At 35.7% G+C, this 19,502-nt stretch overlaps 1 protein-coding gene across 4 annotated transcripts in view; it reads left to right on the top strand.

Moving 5' to 3' along the window:
• STRN (striatin, calmodulin binding protein) overlaps nucleotides 1-19,502 on the top strand; it is a 55,967-nt gene that overhangs the window by 17,665 nt on the left and 18,800 nt on the right. Inside the window, exons 2-6 of one of the 4 annotated variants that reach the window (XM_009331037.1) lie at nucleotides 1,151-3,650; nucleotides 8,241-8,341; nucleotides 10,240-10,375; nucleotides 14,191-14,301; nucleotides 17,274-17,417. In XM_009331037.1, the coding sequence (XP_009329312.1) occupies nucleotides 3,578-3,650; nucleotides 8,241-8,341; nucleotides 10,240-10,375; nucleotides 14,191-14,301; nucleotides 17,274-17,417 (565 nt within the window). In that variant the 5' untranslated portion in view covers nucleotides 1,151-3,577. Of the gene's footprint in view, nucleotides 1-1,150; nucleotides 3,651-4,261; nucleotides 7,277-8,205; nucleotides 8,342-10,239; nucleotides 10,376-14,190; nucleotides 14,302-17,273; nucleotides 17,418-19,502 lie in introns of those variants that run through there. The other 3 variants (XM_009331038.1, XM_009331035.1, XM_009331036.1) reach the window with 3 other exon arrangements.

Here is a 19,502-nt window from a genome sequence, read left to right as displayed (position 1 = left end):
CGTATGGTTACCTCTTTGGGAGGAGAGAGGGGGTAATGGAAACAAGAAAGAAAACTTCCTTTATGTTTTGACTGTCGTTTATTGGTAATCAACCAATACTTTCTCAGTGAAATGAAAGTGGTGGAGAACAAAACAAATTGGCACTGAGAGAAATTCCAGTAAAAGAATGGAAGAGCTGATGTACTTCTCAACACAGTCTGGTTTTAGCATGATTTTTCTGTAAACTCATTAATCTGTGTATAGTGCTTGTTGCTGCTTCAGGAGCAGGAGCCTCCTTCAGCCTCCTGATCTACCTCTGACTGTCCTGATGACTGCCAACACCCCCCCCCCCTTTTTTTTTTTTTTTTTTTTTTTTTCTTTGAAAATATTTGCATGTGGGGTTTTTTGGTTGGTTGGGTTTTTTTACCCCCCCCCCCCCTTTTTTTTTTCTTTTTAAATGCCTTTGATTGTCATAAGGGTAAGCCCTGGCATTTTTCCTCTGACCCCAGGGATGTGTGAAGTGTATACTTTGTGGTGGGTAGGGAGGATATTCTTCCTCTGTTCAGCTCACTACATCTTTTACAAATTTTTATGAGTTGTCTGTTATACCAGAACTTGTTTGTTACACCGGTTGTATCTTGTTGTCTGTTATACCAGTTATACCTACTTCAGCAGCTGGGGTTCACACACTCAGTGCTGTGATATCGACAGTGAGTCAAGCCTTTTTATGGGAAAGGCTGTTGAGAATGTTTGGGGTGATTATTGTGAAGTTGATGCTGTTTACTTTGGCATGTAGAAGTGTACAGTAGTTACTGTAGTGCAAATACTTAAGAAAATAATATTTATTTGCAGCATACAATATATAACTTGAATTCTGCTAGGCTCCAGATAGTTTAGAAAATTGCCATCTGGTCCCTCATACCTCTCAGCTTAATTTTGTATATCTTAGAAGGTTGCAGTTGCATTAGAGAACTTCCTCCACCTCTTTGTTTTTTTTTTCTTCTTTTGGTACAGTGATGAATAAACTACTATTATCTGAAAGTCTTTTAAAGCCAAATCAGTTTCTTACCTTACTATTAGGTGAAGTAGCCTCAGTCTTTATGTGTACTAGCTGCTACATCTGTGGCCAAACTTGTATTCTTACATTGCCTATTTATTTGCTAATGTACAGATCCTCTTGAAAACTTTAGCACTCAAGACATCATGTGGATTTTGAATGCACCCTGCAAGATTTTGATTCCGTAAATGAAATGTTAATATGATAACCTGAGATAGATATAGTCCTGTTTCCGCTTATTTCATGGAATTTAAAAGGGAATCTGTTTTCAGTTTCTTCAATCAGCTCACTTGCATTACAAAAGATAAGTACCACTTGGCATGACTGGACTCAAAAATAGATACTAAAATAATAACTTTATAATCATGGTTGAAATTCTTAACGCCTGCAGTGAGAGGAATGGGTGCTTCCCCCCAGCAAACTGAAACAGAAATGAAAGCTGCCTGCAAATGTCACTTGTAGCCTTGAAAACTTGAGAGTATTTAAGTATCTTCTGTTCACTTATTACCTCATTTTTTAATAGCTTTATCTTACTGACTGAAACCTAAACAGTCAAATTAGTTTACCTTCTTGAAGGTGTGTATTTGACTACCATTTGATACGAGTGGAAGCAAATACAATAAAGGAATAGAACTGGAAAGGAACCATACTGGAAAGTATACCAAGCATATATATGTATATACACATGTATATATGGATATGTGTATATATAAAACCAATATAGATAAATTTTCTGAGTTCTTGCTAAGGGTTTGATCATTAGAACTATGTTTAAATAGCCAATAGAAACTTTTAAAAGAAAAATGATCCTGAACGATATATCAGTCTCTCTCTGCAAATGATCTACTGCCCTTTTTTTTTCTATTGAACCACATACGGCTTCCACTGCCTATACTTTACATGAGCAAAAAGGCATCAAACCTCAATATTTGAGAGCAAATCCAAAGACCTTTTCAAAGATTAAAATTAAACATTTTGAAGACCCTATCTTTCTGATGTACAACAAATCATTCCAACTGACACTTCAGCGAATGAACGTCTTTCTATACCAGAAGGCCTTGAATAACTCTTTTGCATCTCTAAATCCTATTAACACTGACCCTTGTAATGAAAATGCTGCATACTGGCTGATGAATGTTGTGTGTTGACTAGCTTATAAAATGGTTTATTTAGGAAAAATCTCTGACTTTAACAACCTGAGGTAACATTTGTCATGAAAAAGATTTCCAAAATAGTGTGCGAGACTAAAATATTGAATTACAAAAAGCAAAAAATCCAAAATCTATTTGCCTTATTCCCTTTACTGGTGTTTTTTTCCACCTTTTTCCTGTTTGTCCCTGCCTCCATCTTGCAGTGACCTAACAGGCATTTCAAAGATACCTGATTTAGGCCAGACCTGGACACTTTCAACAGATGCATTAAAGCAGAAAAAAAAAATAGGTAAATTTGGGGTTTTGTGTGAAGAAGGTAGTACCAATGGACCATTCTTTTCATTTCATTGGCACAGATCTATGGCTTAAGGGTTTGAGGGATGCTTCTTGGAAATGTCACATAAGATTCATGGTACAGAAGGAATGGGGAGAAAGAGACAGAAGCTGTGCAGTGGGATAGAGAGAAGCGAAGAGAGGGGAGGTGAATGGAGAAATAACGTATAAAAGTTACTTCGGTTCTTCAAACATTGAATTTATTTTTTATTTTTATTCTTTAAAAAGCTTGTTTATTTGACATATTATAGTTATCTGACTAGATTTGGCAAGAGAAGTGGCCTTTCCTTTTAAAATGGCATTCCTTCACGATTCCAATTTATATCCAAACCATTTTGTAAGTGTTGCTTACCAGTTGTAGTATGTATTGCACCGGTCCTTTTATTGTGTGGTGTGAATTCATAAGAAGTTTCAAAGGTTGTGACAGACTGTCTAGCCTGCCCTGTGTTCCTTGTGTGTAAATTTTGATGATTGTAAGTGTTCCATAGTTTCATAAATTATTAGTTTGATATTTTCTGTGCTGCATTATGAAAGATTTTGCACAGTATTGAAGATTTAAAAAACTATTCTTAAAGACTGTCTTCACAGAAAGGAATACATTTTAATTTGCATGTATTTATTTACTGTGTCCAGTTTGAAAGAACTCAACTAGCCACATTGAAAAGACTGTGTTAAAACATGAAACAACTAAATTCCATGGGGAATTAATAAAACTTATGACCTTGCAGTAGCACGTTTTCATAGTAGGAGGAAACTGAGTCAAAGAAAATGGCTCAAGAAAGAGTATGCTAGAATAGCTCTTCGAATGCTGGGTCACAACAGGCTTTTTCCTGTACAGGCCCCCAGAAACATCTCTCAGCCTAAGCTGAACTTGTGTTTATTTAACTTTACTGTGGTATTTCTTCCTGCTTCTGAATTTATCAATAAAATCTGGTTTTATTTAAGATAACTTGTGTATGTCTTGGATAAAACAAACAAACAAAAAACCCCTCTACTTTTTCCTTTTGGGGGAGTGAGTAGGACCAAGGCAGTTAATGGCCTTGTGGTTGGGCAGTTCATGGGAGAAGTTTATGAGAGTCTCCCTGGACATGACCGCAGACTCCCAAGGTTTATTATCAACAAAGGAGAAGGTAATGATAGAAATATTGAATGTGTTGGTTACAAAGAAAATACATGTCTGTATTGTGGCTTTAGTCTAAGTTAAACTTGACTTTGCAATATGAAATGTTCTGGATCATGTTGAGAGCAGGAAAGGTATCATCAATGTGCTGTTTTAGTTTCCATATAACAACTTCACGTTTGCTATAGATTATGGTTTCTACTTTTCACTCAGTAAGAAACAGGATTTATGTTAAGATCCTGAATATTAAATGTTGAGAGCCAATTGAACACTATACATTTTGTAAAGCTGCTAATATTTCGATGACAGGGCCAACTGGATTTTTACAGAAAATACTTGTCTTGAGCCATGTGACTGCAGGGCAGAAAATGAAGAGTCGGCTGTATGGCCCACTGAGGCCCCGTGAGAGCCACGCTTTCTTTAAATAGTACATGTGGAATATTCACAAATCATATTTCTTAGATTTCATGGGAAGACATTATTATTATTTTTAGTCTTAAAGGGACCAAGGGATTAAGACAAATCTGAATAATTTAACAGCCTGTAAAATACAAGTTGGGATGAGATTTTCAGGGCAGTCACAGCTGCAGAAAATTCTGGCAACTTCTCCTGAGGTGAAAAATATTCATGTGATTCCAGGTTTATGTTGCTTTAAGGAGGGTAAGTACTTCAGTTACCAGCCCATTTGTAACAAGAATTTTGTGTTTTAAACAGGAAAAAGTGTCTTCTCTTTGGGGATCAGAAATTCCCTGTGTCAAGAGTAATATTCACAAAATCTGCGTACTGCCCTTCCGTTAGTATTAAGACAGAAAACCCAGCAGCATTAGTGTAGCTATACTTTACGGCACTACTTATTGTACTTGTTATGCTTGTGACAAGCAGTTAGTCCTGTTGTACTTAATCATGTGCAGACACGAGTAGCAGGTAGTCTCTCTGCACCAAAGACTTTCCTGGCTACTGGAGAGGAGAATGTAATGCACAGTTTTAACACTATCTGATAGAAGATGTTATATTGGTTAAATGATTTTTTTTTTTTTTTTTTTTTTTTTAAGGTTTGGTTAGGAAGTAGTAAGTCAACTGGGATGAAAGCCTCAAGGAAAGAAGACAAGGTTGGGTGCTGGGGAGAAAACCGTGCAAGGGTGCTGTTGCAGAGTACGATTGAGGAAGGAGCAGTGGGAAGGAGATTCAGAACAAGCAGTTGAGGAGCACAGGGTCAAGGAAGTCCTGCCAAAATCTGGTTGCTCTGTGCTTTCTGCTTTGGCAGCTTCTGTAGCTGCTCCTGCTGTCTGGGGTTTCTGGCTTGTTCTTCCCCAGCAGTTTTTTCTTTAGACAGTATGGATAGGGAAGAAGGAAAAAGCAACACCTAAGTTCTTGCACTTCGGAAATTACGTTCTCCCTTACATACGTTTTAATCCAGGACAGTCCAGTAAAGAGGAATTGTCCTTTTTGAGACCTTTTTGGGTTTTTTGGTCTCCCTTTATTTGTAACAGGTCCTGAACCTTGCCATAGTCTTGCCTCACTCATGCCTGTAATACTACAGTTCATTTACCAGTACCCGCCTTTGGACTTCCATTCTATTGTTTTCACCCATTAATTTTTAAAAAAGTATTCTAGACTACCAAAGCCCTGGAAATGTTGAGTTGTGTTTCTTTTTCTAAAATGGAACTTAAAGTAATTTATTATACTACCCTATCTCTGAATATATTCTTGCCACTTCTGCTTTTTTATGTTGCTTTGTGAATGACCCCATAGAGAAACAAACTAAACAGACAGAAAATAATGAAACAAGCAAACTTCAAATTGCTGTCAAAGTACCTAAGGTAAATTAGCTAAGGCTAGACGTTTTCTTAAGTATATTTTACAGTATTCCTAGGTGTTCATGCTGACAGTAATATGTAAAATGCATTATCTTCATGTGTTGCTAAAGGATGGAAAAATAGCTAAATTATTGAGTTACTTTTGATTTGACTGCTGAAGTGTATTGAGGTACAATATAGCCATCAACCCGTCTGTGAGCTTGAAGCTTCTTTTCCCTGTAGAACCTTTAAATACTTTAAATATTCTGTCACTTCTGTTTTCTTTTTTTGGTTCTTATGAATTCTTTCTTGGAAGTTGTGCCTTAGCACAAATAATCTTTTGTGGTACTATGCTGACTTTGTACATTTTTGTACTGTGCAGGAGTTTTGAAATACATGATAAACTACTGGGTTTTCCAATGCATGAGGTGCCTTTTACCCCCTGTGTAAATGAAGATACACAATTATGTATATATCCTGCCCACTGAAGTATGCAATAATTAGTATGATAGTTGAATTCAGACCAGTTACTTAAAAAAGATATAACCTTCTCTTTGGTGGTCACTTTGAACTTCAGTGTGAGAGTGCCTGATTTAAGACCAAATTTGTACAGAACCAAATCTAGGTATGAATTACTGCAAATACTGGTACCTGTAGCAGGATATCTGTCTCTTATTAACAAGTTCTGTTGATTAAAATTTTATATTCTATGTTTGGTATTAGTTCATATGTTGCTATTTACTGTAGCATGTCTGATAGTTGCTAATACAGATCAGCAGCCATGATGTTTTTACACAGCAGATTTTTACACAGCAAAATACAGAGGAAAAAACAGAAATACAATTGTGGTCAGATGATTTAGTCCACTAAAAGTTGACCAGGACACACAGAATTTGCTGCAAATCAAGAAGTTAGTCAAGTGAAGTACATTACAAGTTTTGTCTTATCAAGATTTCTGTGTTGGGAACAGCAAAATAACAGTACCCTAGGATTTCTGTGAAAACGCACATTATTACTACAGATTCATGAGGCATTATAGTTCTGCCAAAATAGTGATTACTTAAGGAAAAAGAAAAATATTACAGAGTGCTTTCAGGTTTGTCATAGAAACAAGAGGGTCAAAATACTGCAGGAAGTAAGGCAAATTGGAAGCATGTTTGAGATCGTTGTTATCTAAGATAAGATGCGGGAATGTGGGAGGAATATTCTCAGTAAAACCAGTGACCATGAAAACATACTGTATACATCATGGTATATTATGGTGCTGTGTATGTGGAATTTCTAATGGCAAGTGAAATCTTTATTGGTATTTTTGGGCCGTAAAGATGAGTAAATGAAAAAAGGGTAGAATAGCAAGTTGTCTTAATGAGATGCAGACATATTGGGGCTATGAAGAAGCCACTCCTGCTAATTGTTGTCATGTAAGCATAGAACTGCTTGAGCAGACACTGCGTAAGGAAGGAATTGTGCTGCTTATCACGCCTTACTACACATCAGAGCTTTTGCCCTTGGATGTTTCCTGTAATAAACCTTTGAAAAGTGTTATGAAGAAACATTGGAATAAGTGGGTGATGGACGGTTAACCAGGTGTTTGCACTGCAGGGAGTTTAAAAGGCCTTGCTATATAGGCTTGTTAGTTGACAACCTTTTGAAGTGGGTCATAGCAGAAGCAAAATGTAGCATTAGCAAGGCACTTACTGGTAGTAAGGGTGACTGTACAAGACAATTTAGAGCTACAATTCTGAAAGAGAGAGATAGATTTCTATTGTTTCAGTGGTTGTGAAAATCAAGATGACGTGCATTTAGTGATGAACTATGAAAAACAGACTACTGATGAAAGGTAAGAAAACAATAAAGCTTGTCTTTACTGCTGTAAAGTCATATAAAGAATGTACAAGGTTTTACTGGAAGTAATAATTACAATTCAAACTGAATAAGTTTTTCTTCACTGCTTTATCTTTGAGGAGTTGATGGAGGAGTGTGTCTTCTGCACAGAAAACACGGTACCTGTTGTTAATTTTAGGATTGCTTTAGTTGTACTTTGATCAAAGTTTTGATAACGGTTACAGTCCTGCTTCCTGGATTCTTCCTCTTCATATGTTAATATGTCAACCCTTATGCTTCCTGTTCTGAGGCACTGCCTGAATTTGTGCCAGTGCAGTCGTAATTTTACCCAGTCTTCATCCGTTTCCTTATTTTGTTTAATGTTAACATCCATGTAAACATTATTTAGTCATCAATGATATTTTCCCATTATATTGTTTTATAGTGGCAAATTTACCATGCCTCAAAAGTTAATGAATGATAGATCTAGAGTTTGATGTTTCCCAACAAGGTGAGGAACATCAGATAGCAGCAGCAAAGTTTTCCTCTACCCTGATATACATGTGTGAGGCCAGCTCAGTAGCTGTAGCTCATGTCCTTGTTTCTGAGGTTTTCAGTGATGGTGTATCAGTATTGATGTTGCTTTTGGGCACATAGCAGATGAACATTTCTTTAAAATGCTTTTCAAATAAAAAATTGAAGTGTCTGCACTGTTAATTGCAGCTGGATGAAGAATAATTGTTAGTTCTAATAAGATAGTTTATGGATAATGTTTAGTTTTTTAATCCACAAACATTTTTACATGTAATAGTCCATTTTTACCTGTAGGCTTATTTTAGTCTCATGTGTTGTTGGACATCATAATACAGAACAGACTGGTAATTGCAAAAGTGACTTTGTTATGATTTCTTTTGACTCATGATAGTGGTTGTTGTTGTCGTTTAGGAAACCTGAATTGACTGACTCTGCCTCTCTGCTAGAGACCTTCAAGTTTCTTGAAAATGCAGCTGCAGACTTTAGTGATGAAGAAGATGAAGAAGATATTGAAGGAAGAGAGAAAACAATCATTGATACTGCAACAGTGAGTGGAAAAAATAATTGAAAAAGTTACGAAGAACAGAAAAAGTGAGATTAATGAGATGTCTATATGCAAAGTATATGACTGTGTATGTACACGTGCAAATCATTAATGCATCTTTATGATGGTCTGTCCAAGCATGTGTGCATAAGAGGAACTATATATGCATTTCTGAGTTTGTGCATACAAGTTAAGCTTTGCCATCTTTATTGCTTTAAGTTTGCAGTGACAGATTAAAATTTTTTAAATTGTCTTTTTACTATTCCATACTGCCTAGTATTTTTGATATATTTTGGATACAATTTTTAAGGTAGCAGATGTCCTTTTTTTTTTTTACAATTTTCAGCTTAGTTTTAAGGTATTGTTTGTAAAGTTGCATGTCAAAAATGCATTGTTTCTTGAATATTTATATAAATGTATTTAAAATGACTTGTAGAAATGTATCTTTGTAGGGTACAGAACAGAAATACCACATTTCTCTTCAAATAGCTTGTGGAAGGAAGAAAAAATATAACTGGAAAAATGCTAGCGTGGTTAATAAACTTTTTTGTTTGTTTATTCAGTCAAATACCTGAAACTCCCTCATGAACTATACTTTGCTATATGATTTGGTCATATGATCACATAATATAGATACATACAATCAGTACTCAATTTTATCCTCTTCTTTTCAAAATTAATATTTATTCAATGAGTTGTGTTTCCTAACAGTTGAAGCAGATAAGAGTTACGATGGATGTGATTGTTTCTATGATCAGTTTTAAGAACAAACACTTAAAAAACCATCAGTTTTAAGGAGTTTTTAAAGAGGAACTTTGTAAACTTGTTCCTGTCATCCATGGGCTGTGAACTAATGTCTGAGACTCTTCTGTAAAATCATCTGTAATACAGTATGTTCAATAAGCCTGCTGAAGGAGTGAAGCTTGAAGTTTAGAATTGCGTCAGGTTTTGAAATTGGTTCATTGTATTTAGGGGAAACAGTCGTTCATCCTCATGAACTATGGGATGTTGGCCTATGTATTGAAGTCTTTTCAGACTGACCCTTAGCAAGTTTCCAAGTCAAAATATTGTGATTAATGTAATTCTTCTGTAGAAGTAAAATTTATGCTACAGACTTCATGTATCATGGCATCAGCTCACCTGTTAATCAAAGAACTGTAAAGCATCTAGTCCACTTTGATTATTGAGGGAAAAGTAAATTTATTGCAGAAAGCATACAATGAGGTCCTTCATTAAAACATGTATTTTTTTTCTTTTACCAAAATTTGGTAAAATTTTTTTTTTTTTTTTACCAAATTTGCTTTTGAATGTGAAAGGGAAATGCAGTTTAAACATGGAACTACCATGTTTGAATAACAGTAATATCTGAGGAAGTATTCAGGATGGAATGATTTTTGCCAAATCTAAGCAGATTAGCTCTTGTCAGTTATGGTTTTTTTTTCCTAGGCTTCTCTTTTGGTCCACATGTAGAGTGATTTCAGAGGTGAGAGTTAAAAAGGCTGTTTTCAGAGAGGCAGAGTGAGATTGGTTTTGCTGAAGTCGTTTCTACAGCATTTTGGGTTTTTTGTTTGTGGGTTTTGGTTTTTTTAATCTGTATTAAGAGAAAGTTTGTACTTTTCTGATATTAAAAAAAATAGTAGTGGTCCAGGTCAGCATAGATTCATTATCAAGTGATTGATTATTGGCGGTCACAGGAATAAAGATCTACAGACAAATTTCATTTTGACTTAGAAATTTGAACAAAGTCTGTATGCTTATTCCAAATTTGCTTATTAACGTATACTTTTCTGCTTCTTCAACTTTCTGTTAGGACTTTGCATAGAAGACAAGACAGTACTGCTCGGTATAAAGATGTGTGTGTAACTTAATTCAGCTTTTTTCTCTCCTTCCTGACCTTTCAGATTGTAAGGAAAAGAGTGCTATCTGACAGCAGTGAAGACAGAGATACAGAAGAAGCTTTGAAAGAGTTTGACTTTTTGGTTACCTCAGATGAAGGTGATGGGGAATCGAGAAGTTCAGGAGATGGAACAGACTGGGGTAAGGAAATTTAATGGATTGTACCAGGAGAAAAAAAAAATGTGCTAAGAATATATTGCGAGTGAGTGATTGACTGAAATTTCTGTCATGATTACAGCCCCTTTTGAGTATTCCTACAGTGAATAATTGGCAGACTGAAGTCCTCTTGACATAATATTCTAATTTTTCTGTATACTGCTTTAATGTAAGGATTCTTCAAGGTTTATGCTTCTGGTCATTGCCTTTTTCCTTTTCTTTAATAATAAGGCAGATAGAGTTTGAATTTTATGAGTGGAATTTCAATGTGTTTTTCCAGTGACCCATGCTAGGTGAAGGGCTCTGATAAAGCTGTATTTTACAATTATGACGTGAAAGTTATTTCGTCTTCTTTGCTTTCTCCCACTTTGATACAGAGAGTAATGTGAGTCATAAAGACTGAATTAGTTGTACTCTTACTGTGTGTTAGCAATTTGGGCAATATGAACTATTCAGTTGCTCAAATTTTCTTTTATAATTTGTCAGAAGAATATATCTTTAAGCCCCTCAGTCATAGATAGACATTTCACAAAGTGTTATCTGCCCTTTGAGGTTCATGTCCTGCAACCCAGAATGCCAGCATCCACTTTACCTTGACATAATTATTCTGCATAAACCCACTGCATAGGGAAGGGAAGAAGGAAGAAAACTGGTTAAATATCTTGATGGGGAGTTGTTTCCTCATTAAGCTGCTCTGGAAAGTCTTAAGCATAAGTGGACACAGGGAGCTATGGAAGATGAACGGGAAATAATTGAGCTTTATAAAATAGAACTGAAACCTTGACAGACAAATAAGCTATGGTAGCTGTGGCTGTCACGTGAGCTAACAGCTCTGAGATGCTGTATGTCACTGAAGCCATGTCCAACTCCAGGTTGGACTCCAAATTATTGTTCAGTGTGGTGTAGTCTCTCTGCTTAAGAGGATGTGTCTCAATATTGTTAGATACAACAGTCAGTATTCTGTTCACCAAACAAATTTAGGAATGTTACTCTTTTTTACGAAAAATATTTTTATTAGGTTGTTCTGATACTTCTCTTTAATATTAAAATTTTATCCATTTATGCTTGATAGGGGTACCTATTGGTTGTGTCACCGAAAAGTTTGTATGCCGACGGGAGCTTTTTTGTTCTCAAATTCACACTTCTGGTTTATTTTTACTTTCATTGATGACAGCTGAGTACAAATGAGCAAAAGTCTAACACTAAAAATAAATTGTCATGGAAAGTAGTAGTTTCATTTCTAGTTATAGATGTTCACGTTTTTCAATTACTTGTTTCACAACCTGTGTCTTTTATGGTAACTATATAAGCTTCTTCAAGGAACTGCCATTATGAATCACTTCTGTTAATTTGATTTAAGTGAAACTGTTAAATGTAGCATAGAAGGGTGTTGTGTAGTGAGGATAGAAGCAAACAGAGGAAGTCCTTGCTTCATTTTGGATCCCAAGCATTACTGATCGGTTACATTAATCTGTTGAACCCATTTGGCTTGAAAGGTCCTCAGAAGTGGTCAGGTAACTTTTAAACTATAGAGCACTTGCACAGTAGTAGTTCAGGATCCACTTGTGAAGTTGAACAGAACTTGTGGGACATGCAGGAAGCATCCTGGGACAGTCTAAAGAAAATTAATGTATTAAGTATTTTCCTGGCAACAATAGAATCTAATATAAATCCATTTAAACTTTTTGTTGGAGGAGAGCAAAAAATCTTGTCTAGCCAGGGAGGAAAAGCATTATTAAAACTTACAACCTGGTCCCAGAAAGAATACATACTTGTTTCTCTCAAGCATGATTTTCTCATACCTTTTTTGAGTTTTTCACGCAATTTTGGATCATTAGTGGTACTTAATTGAGTATATGTATTAAGAGGACATGGCTTAGCCCACAGACCATCTTTTTTAGAGTCTATCTTCAGCTTATTAATACCTCTCTATTTTCGTAGCTGCAGCAAAAAGATTAATGCCTCAAGACTTTGGGTCTCGAATTAATCTGTCATTAATGAGTATAGGATTGTGACTAGAGGATTCAAAGGAGTGAGAGATCATCTAGTCCACCCTCCTGCTCAGGTCCGTTTGCAGCAGGTTACTCTGGCCTTCTTCTGGTCAAGTTTTGTTTATCTTCCAAGAAAGGAGTTCCCATAAACTCTCAGGGGCAGTATTCTGGTATTTGACTGTCCTCGTGGTAAAAAGTATTTTGTCCTGTGATGCAAGTCCCAGCAGAGTCTCTCTCTGTCTTCTCTGCACCTGCCCATTAGGTAGTTGTAGGCAGCACTAAGATACCTCTTTTGCCATCGCTGAACACTCACAGTAGTCTCAGCCCCTCCTTGTAGCTCATCTGCTCCAGCTGCCTTAACCATCTTAGTGGCTCCCCCGGACTTGCTGTGCTATGTCGGTACTAGGTACTTAGCATTACACTTACAAGGTTTCCCAGTATAAGAAATATTATACTGGATGCAGTACTCAAGGTGTGGTCTCACAAGTGCCAAACAGAGGGGAATAATCACTTCCCTCACCCTGCTGGCTACGTTCTTGTTAATACAGCCCAGGATACAGTTGATTGCCTTTGCTGCAAGAGTATGCTGCTGACTCCCGTTGAATTTGATGCTGATGGAGGATCCCTAGGTCTCTTTCAGCATAGTTAATTTCTAACAAGTCAGTCCCCATAATAACCCATGTCTGGTTTTGTATCTTCTGTCCAATCATAGTGACTCCTTCAGATTGTGACTGATAGTGTTGTGGTTCCTCTGCAGACATTTAATACCCTTTCTGCCTATTAGTCTGAGGATAAATTTATTATTGTTCGTATTTTAAAAGGTCCAGAATAGTTTATTGATGTACAAAGCAAAGTTGGTCTGAAAGGAATTAATTTTTAAATAATAAGGTTGAGATTTTAATGAGGAAAACAAAGCAAAAAGATAATGCATTTAAAAACATTTTGTAGTTGTAATGGTCATGAAAATATATATATATATATGAGGAAAAGCTGTATTAGCTCCCTCTTCTTGCAGGTTATTTTTCTAAGCTGCCTCAGTACAGTCTTTCCATATATGGAAAAAATGACTAGGAGATTTGAACTCACGTAACACATTTTGTTCAAAATCTCCAAATACCGTACTATTGGAAGAATACTTCTTCTCTGTATCATGTCACAGGGGAAGCAATTTGAGAGAGATGTTTAAAAAAAAAAGTGGGGATTTTTTTTCATTAGGCATGTTGAGATGTTTTGTGTATTTTTTTCAAAGATTAATAACTCAAGCCTTCCCCTTTTTGTGAAATTTCATGGCTTTAGCACTTTAAGACTTTATTCAAACCTTGGTGATATGTATACTATGTTCCAAAATGACTTAAATGTGCTGCTGCTCTGTGTAAATGACAACATAACACGAAGACAATGAAATGAGAATTTGAAATGCAGTGATGCAACATCTGAGTTGTAAAGTTATGTTGACCAGTAACATAGCTGCTGCTTCTAGATATAATTCTTTCCCTGGAGGAAACAAAAAGCTGAAAAATATGTCCTGATTTATTATAAAGTAAATGTTGCTTACATTTATGAACAGCTATGTGCTTGGTTGTAGAAATTAGGCATGTGACATTTCATCTCAATTTTTTGTTAAGAAAATTCTGAGCAAATAGAAGTGGAATGTGAGTAGCAGTTTTACAGCTTTCACAAGCTTGGTGCTATTTCTGTCTGTTTAAAATAAAAGACAAATGCCATTGACAGCAGCTGTTACCTCCTTCAGTGGAGATCACTTGGTGACATTATTGAAAAAGGATGTTTCATTTGTTTCACTTTGTTTAGAAAAGGAAGACCAGTGTCTCATGCCTGAAGCTTGGAATGTCGACCAGGGAGTAATAACCAAACTCAAGGAACAATACAAAAAGGAGCGCAAGGGGAAAAAGGGGGTTAAGAGTAAGTGGAAAACATTGCACCTTAAAATCATAAATCCCACATCTTTCACACCCTTAATTCTATCTCTCTTTCAATGTTTTCCTAAAATTACTTACTCTTTTACTTTGCTGCTCCTGACTGCTTTCCTGTTCACCAGTTCTCAGGGGTTGAAATTAATGACGGTCAATCAAGTTACCTGATAAATAGTTGGATTAGATATAACTTCTTCCAACCAGGTGTTGGATTAATTAAAAATTCTTGCTTTGAGCATGGATTATGCTTTTGTTGTTCAGAAACTTAAATTGTAAAAGGCATTGGTTTAATAGTTCACACTTTAATATAGAAGATTTCAGAACCCTTTCTTAGCTGGAAACATGCCAGTTTCACAGGAAGAGTTAAAGTCTGGTTTGTAAATAAAAAAAACAAAACAGAAACTGTCTTGAGTATCCTATTAGATGACAGAGGGAGAAAACAGGTTAATTTCTACCCCTGTTTATACTTAACATTCACAACATGAAAGTCATGCTGTCATCATAATTTGTTATGCAGGGCTCGAAATAGGAAGCAACTCTGACCATCAGTTTATTTGTAAATCACAGGATTTATTTGACTTTCATACCTATGGGACTAGCTTTTAAAAATGTTGGGTATTGTTACCCAAGCGAAAACTGTGATCAGTATCTGAAATACAGTTTCTAGCCCTGTATTATATTTTTTGTTACATTTCTTGAAATACAAATCTGTTTTGTAAAATCAATGTTTTTTGATAAGTAAGCCTTAAAACTTTTTGAACTCAGATGAAGTGTTTAAAATGAAACACTGTATTCGCAGCTATATTTCAAACATCTAGCCGTATTGAGAATTCATGTGTGAATTATGTAAATTAACAATATTGCATGTAGCCCAGTAAGAAATTTGAGGGATGTTTCTCCCTTTGTGGGAAGATGCTTATGAGTACCAAGGAAATTCTTACTTCCAAAGAGACACACGTAACTGTGCAGAAGGTGTCAGATCCTTGCATCATTGAGGCTGACTTGTTTTGTTACTTTTTGTATTGATACTATGATAAGCTGCTGCTCAGCAGTTGGTTATGTTGCTGAAATTATGCTATCAAATACACAAACTAAAGCTCCTTTTTTTTCTTTTTTTATGAAAAAAAGTAAATCATTACCATACTTTAAATTTCTCAAGTGATATTTTTGTCATCTTTGGAATCATTTAAGTTACTGTAAATTAACTGCAAGTCTGACAAGAAGCTGAGCTGGCCAACTAAAGTGTTCATGTTTCACAAAATTAATTATAAATTTCTTTATAGTTAAGATAGAGAGGGCATACCAATATATGACTTCAGTGAAATTGATTTTTGTAATTTGTCTGTTATTTTTAAAATAGACAGACATGCTATGTAGTTCAGGGTAGATAGTTGTAAGGTTAACTTAGCAGAAATTATTTAATCAAGCTGTTGAAATTATATTCTTGAACAGCTGTTGAATGCTTTTTATTTTTTATAATAAAACTTAATATTTAATTGTTAATATAAACATAGCTATTATTGGAATGTGTTTTAGATATTTATGAGAAAAATTCCTGATGTAAGGCAGCACTTGGACATCCGGTGCTCCTTCATGAAGATAATTACTGCTCAGTAGATTATACCTACTGCTCAGTACATTTACAGTAAATTTTTGATTGATTTGATTGGTTTGATCTTGGGAGACCAAATGGTTTACTGCAGTACAGAAATTAAGCATCTTTCCATGGACAAACCATCGTTGGAAGGGCATCAATGCAGACAAATCAGGACGAATCACAGAGTGTTTTCAGCTATTCATGATATTGCACGTAGTGAAGAAGAATGTGAGGAAGGAAGCCCGAGGAAAAAGAAGGGACTAAATATCTTGACATTAAATTGTACAAAGTTTGTTTCTATGACTTTAATTTCATCATAAATGGTGCTTAGACACTGAACTGCTACTAAGTAAAATATTGTTTTTATAAATCCGATACTATAGTAAAACAATCTTGCAAAATCCTACTTACTGTTTTCCTGAATCAAGTAATATTTTTGTGACAGACAAGTTAAATACAATTTATTATCTGTCATTATGGTTAGGGTGGACAAAGTAGAGTTTGCAACTGCATTAGTAAAGTTATGATTTTGCAAGGCTGTAGTACACACTCCTGTGAAGTAATAAGAGAATAGAATCATAGAATGGTTTTATGAGAGAATACATATATTAGAGTACACTTCTGTATTAAAGCTGCTTAAAAATAGCTGTATTATTTACTGGTCTAGGAAAAAACCATAATGGACTATGGGTAAGACATTTTCCCATTCTTAATTAAACTTACAACAGGAAAAACTACCGAAGATATGTTTCAGCCTCAATCCTATATAAAACAGTCAAAACAGGGATGTGGGAAAATGATGGAGCAAAGCACAGGTAAGTGTCAAGAAGGGCATGGGTCTTCACCATATATAGCTTCAGGAAGTAGGCCAGTGAATCCAGTTGCATTTATACCTTAATATAACTTTTTGGATTATATAGTTCACGATACTACACTACTGCACAAATAAATTTAAAATAATCATGTTGTCATAAGAATATGCTGCACAAAATACCTGATGCACAAATTTTAAAATATTCACAAATGTCAGCTACTGTTTTGGAAAAGTAAATATTCTAATAATCAGTGTGACTCAGTTGGAGGCAGTCTTCAGCATCCCATGCAAGTAGCAGTATGAGTTTATAAATGTGGGGAAAAATGTGCATTCACAATTCTCAGTTGCTTCTATCACTTTCTTTTCAAGAAATTCATTTCATGCTGGATGATTAGTTACTGCTGAAAATAGGCGCTCATTAGTTTTTCTGTGGTAACGTTATAATGCAAGGTAGGATCCATTGTTGCATGTGCTGCTGTAGCTATCTGATATAAGTAGTGCTGTCATGAACTATGCATAAACCATTTAATTTTTTGTTTTTTCTGGTTAGGGCCCAACAGGTCAAAGCTGCAAGATATGCTTGCAAATTTGAGAGATGTTGATGATCTCCCTTCATTACAGCCATCTGTTGCACCTTCTTCTAGGCCCAGTAGCTCAAGGCTCATTGAACACGAGATAAACAGGACGGATGAAGGTAAGTATTAAAAATGGGCATACACCTTTGTATAGGGTACATGTTTATAGTTACTTCTGCTTAAAGATTATCCTTTAAGACTTTCCAAGCGCTTTACATATACTGATTCAACATTATGAGTTCTGTCTAAGTGTGATAAATGGCATTCCCATTCCTCCCCTCCGGTCACTATTAGTAAGGTCAAGGCACCTACCTAGGTAAAGTCTTGGCTGAATACCTTTGAACATGATGGAAAAAGCTCATGTGGCACTTGTTGGCTTTGTAATATGAGGATCTTAAGTCACTTGCTTTTGTTTGTGCTCAGGCCTGGCAGTCAAGTGTGGAACATAAACTCGCAGGACATAAGAGCATCTGTTTTTCTCCCCGTGAACATAATTTTAAATGTATGTATATATATATACACATATATACACACATGTGTATGTGTTCTTTTTTTTAAGTGCAAAGATAGAGGCTCTGCAGGTAAACGCAGGTGGCTAGGCATAGCTTTTAAATGCATGTAGTGAATCATACAGAACAACTTACAGCTTGCCAGTGTATTAATTTCCATAATGTGTTCCAAAAATTAAAAAAAATTCTTACAGCATCTAGTCCAAGTATGGAAAGCCACGTATCTTTGCAATGAGGCATGTGCTTGCCTTCGTTAGTGTTATGTCTGAAAGCTGCTAAACTACCTATTTGATTCAATATTTGAATTGCTGTAATATGCAGCATAATGAAATAAATATGTGAGGCTATATTAATCTGTAGAAGATCATATCATGTGCTCTTTATTGAAATGGTAATATGTCTTTTGAAAAATGATCAAAACACAGGTTTCACTTAGCAGTCTTCCAGTGAGTGTGAAAAAGTAGGTCGGCCAAGTTGTAATTAAGATGCATAAAAAGCCCTGGCGTGTGGCATAGTTACCAAAGATCTCAGTAGTTCTATTTCCTACATGTTCAGTGATTTCTCTTTATGAAGAAGGGAGTAACTTAGCAACACTTTGAGAAGTGGAGGAATTTTTTGCTGAGTGTTTCCTTTCCAACTTTTCTCACATGTACTGAGACCCATATTAGCAGAGCTCTATCTTCATGTCCTTTCCAGAATGTGTTTTTTAATTGAGAGACTCGGGTGAACTCTCACAAAAACAGAAGAGGACAGCTAATTGTTATCAGTCTTGAGTTCAGTATTACAAACTATTAGCTGTGTATTCCTTTATAAATCTGAGACTCTATGATATTTTTGGCATACAATTTTTTTATTCTAGTAACTTTTCAAATTTGATGTCCTGTATGTATTGCATGTTGAGTGGAATATTACATCCTAAGTTCAAAAGAGAGAAAAAGAGAATGGTAGTTTAGACTTCAGGGTGAAGAAGGTAAGAGACATTTGTGATTAAAAGGTAATAACTAAGAGACCTAATCAAATGGCAGAGCTTGAAGGGCTTTTATTTGGTTGTAAAAAGTTAATGGAAAGCAAACAGGACACTCAATAGAGGTATGAGTGTGGAAGGGAAAGACCACGGAAAGATTAGCTTACTTTATGCTGAATGGACTGGAGGGGAATTAAACAGCATCTGAACCTGATGCCTTTGGGACAAGAGGGAAGCAGCCTGATGAACAGATCAGGCTATTCGTTGTAAACCATAGTTTGCTTGGTTTTAACTTAGTGTTGGTGCTGTTAGACTAAATAAGATGCTGAGAATGAGATGGCGTTTCATTTTCTCTCACCCTGGTAGCAACAGTATTTGCCAAGGCTTGTATTTACAATGGAGCTAAAAGGGGAAAAAATTGTAATTTATTGAAAAACCCTTGTAATTTGAGACAAAAGGTGTATAAAATTGAGTGAAGTCTCTTGTGTCCAGAAGATAACACATTTTCATCTATTCAGTGATGCATAGATGTATAGATATTTTGTGATGTATGGACTTGGAGAGCTATTGTACAGGAAGAAACTTCTTTTGAGTCATACCACTTGCTGCAAAGCCTTATGTGGTGTGTGTAAACTGTATTCCTCTTAGCCTTTGATCCTCTCATTTCTAGTCAATCTGCCTATGGATGTGTTTATGTTGCAGTGACTGGAGCTCCTATGGGCATGCTATAG

Source organism: Pygoscelis adeliae, unplaced genomic scaffold (genome assembly GCF_000699105.1).
Source record: "Pygoscelis adeliae isolate BGI_AS28 unplaced genomic scaffold, ASM69910v1 Scaffold218, whole genome shotgun sequence".
Lineage (NCBI taxonomy): Eukaryota > Metazoa > Chordata > Aves > Sphenisciformes > Spheniscidae > Pygoscelis > Pygoscelis adeliae.
The sequence above is the reverse complement of the archived record's forward strand: the minus strand, read 5'-3'. Positions and strand labels throughout refer to the sequence as shown.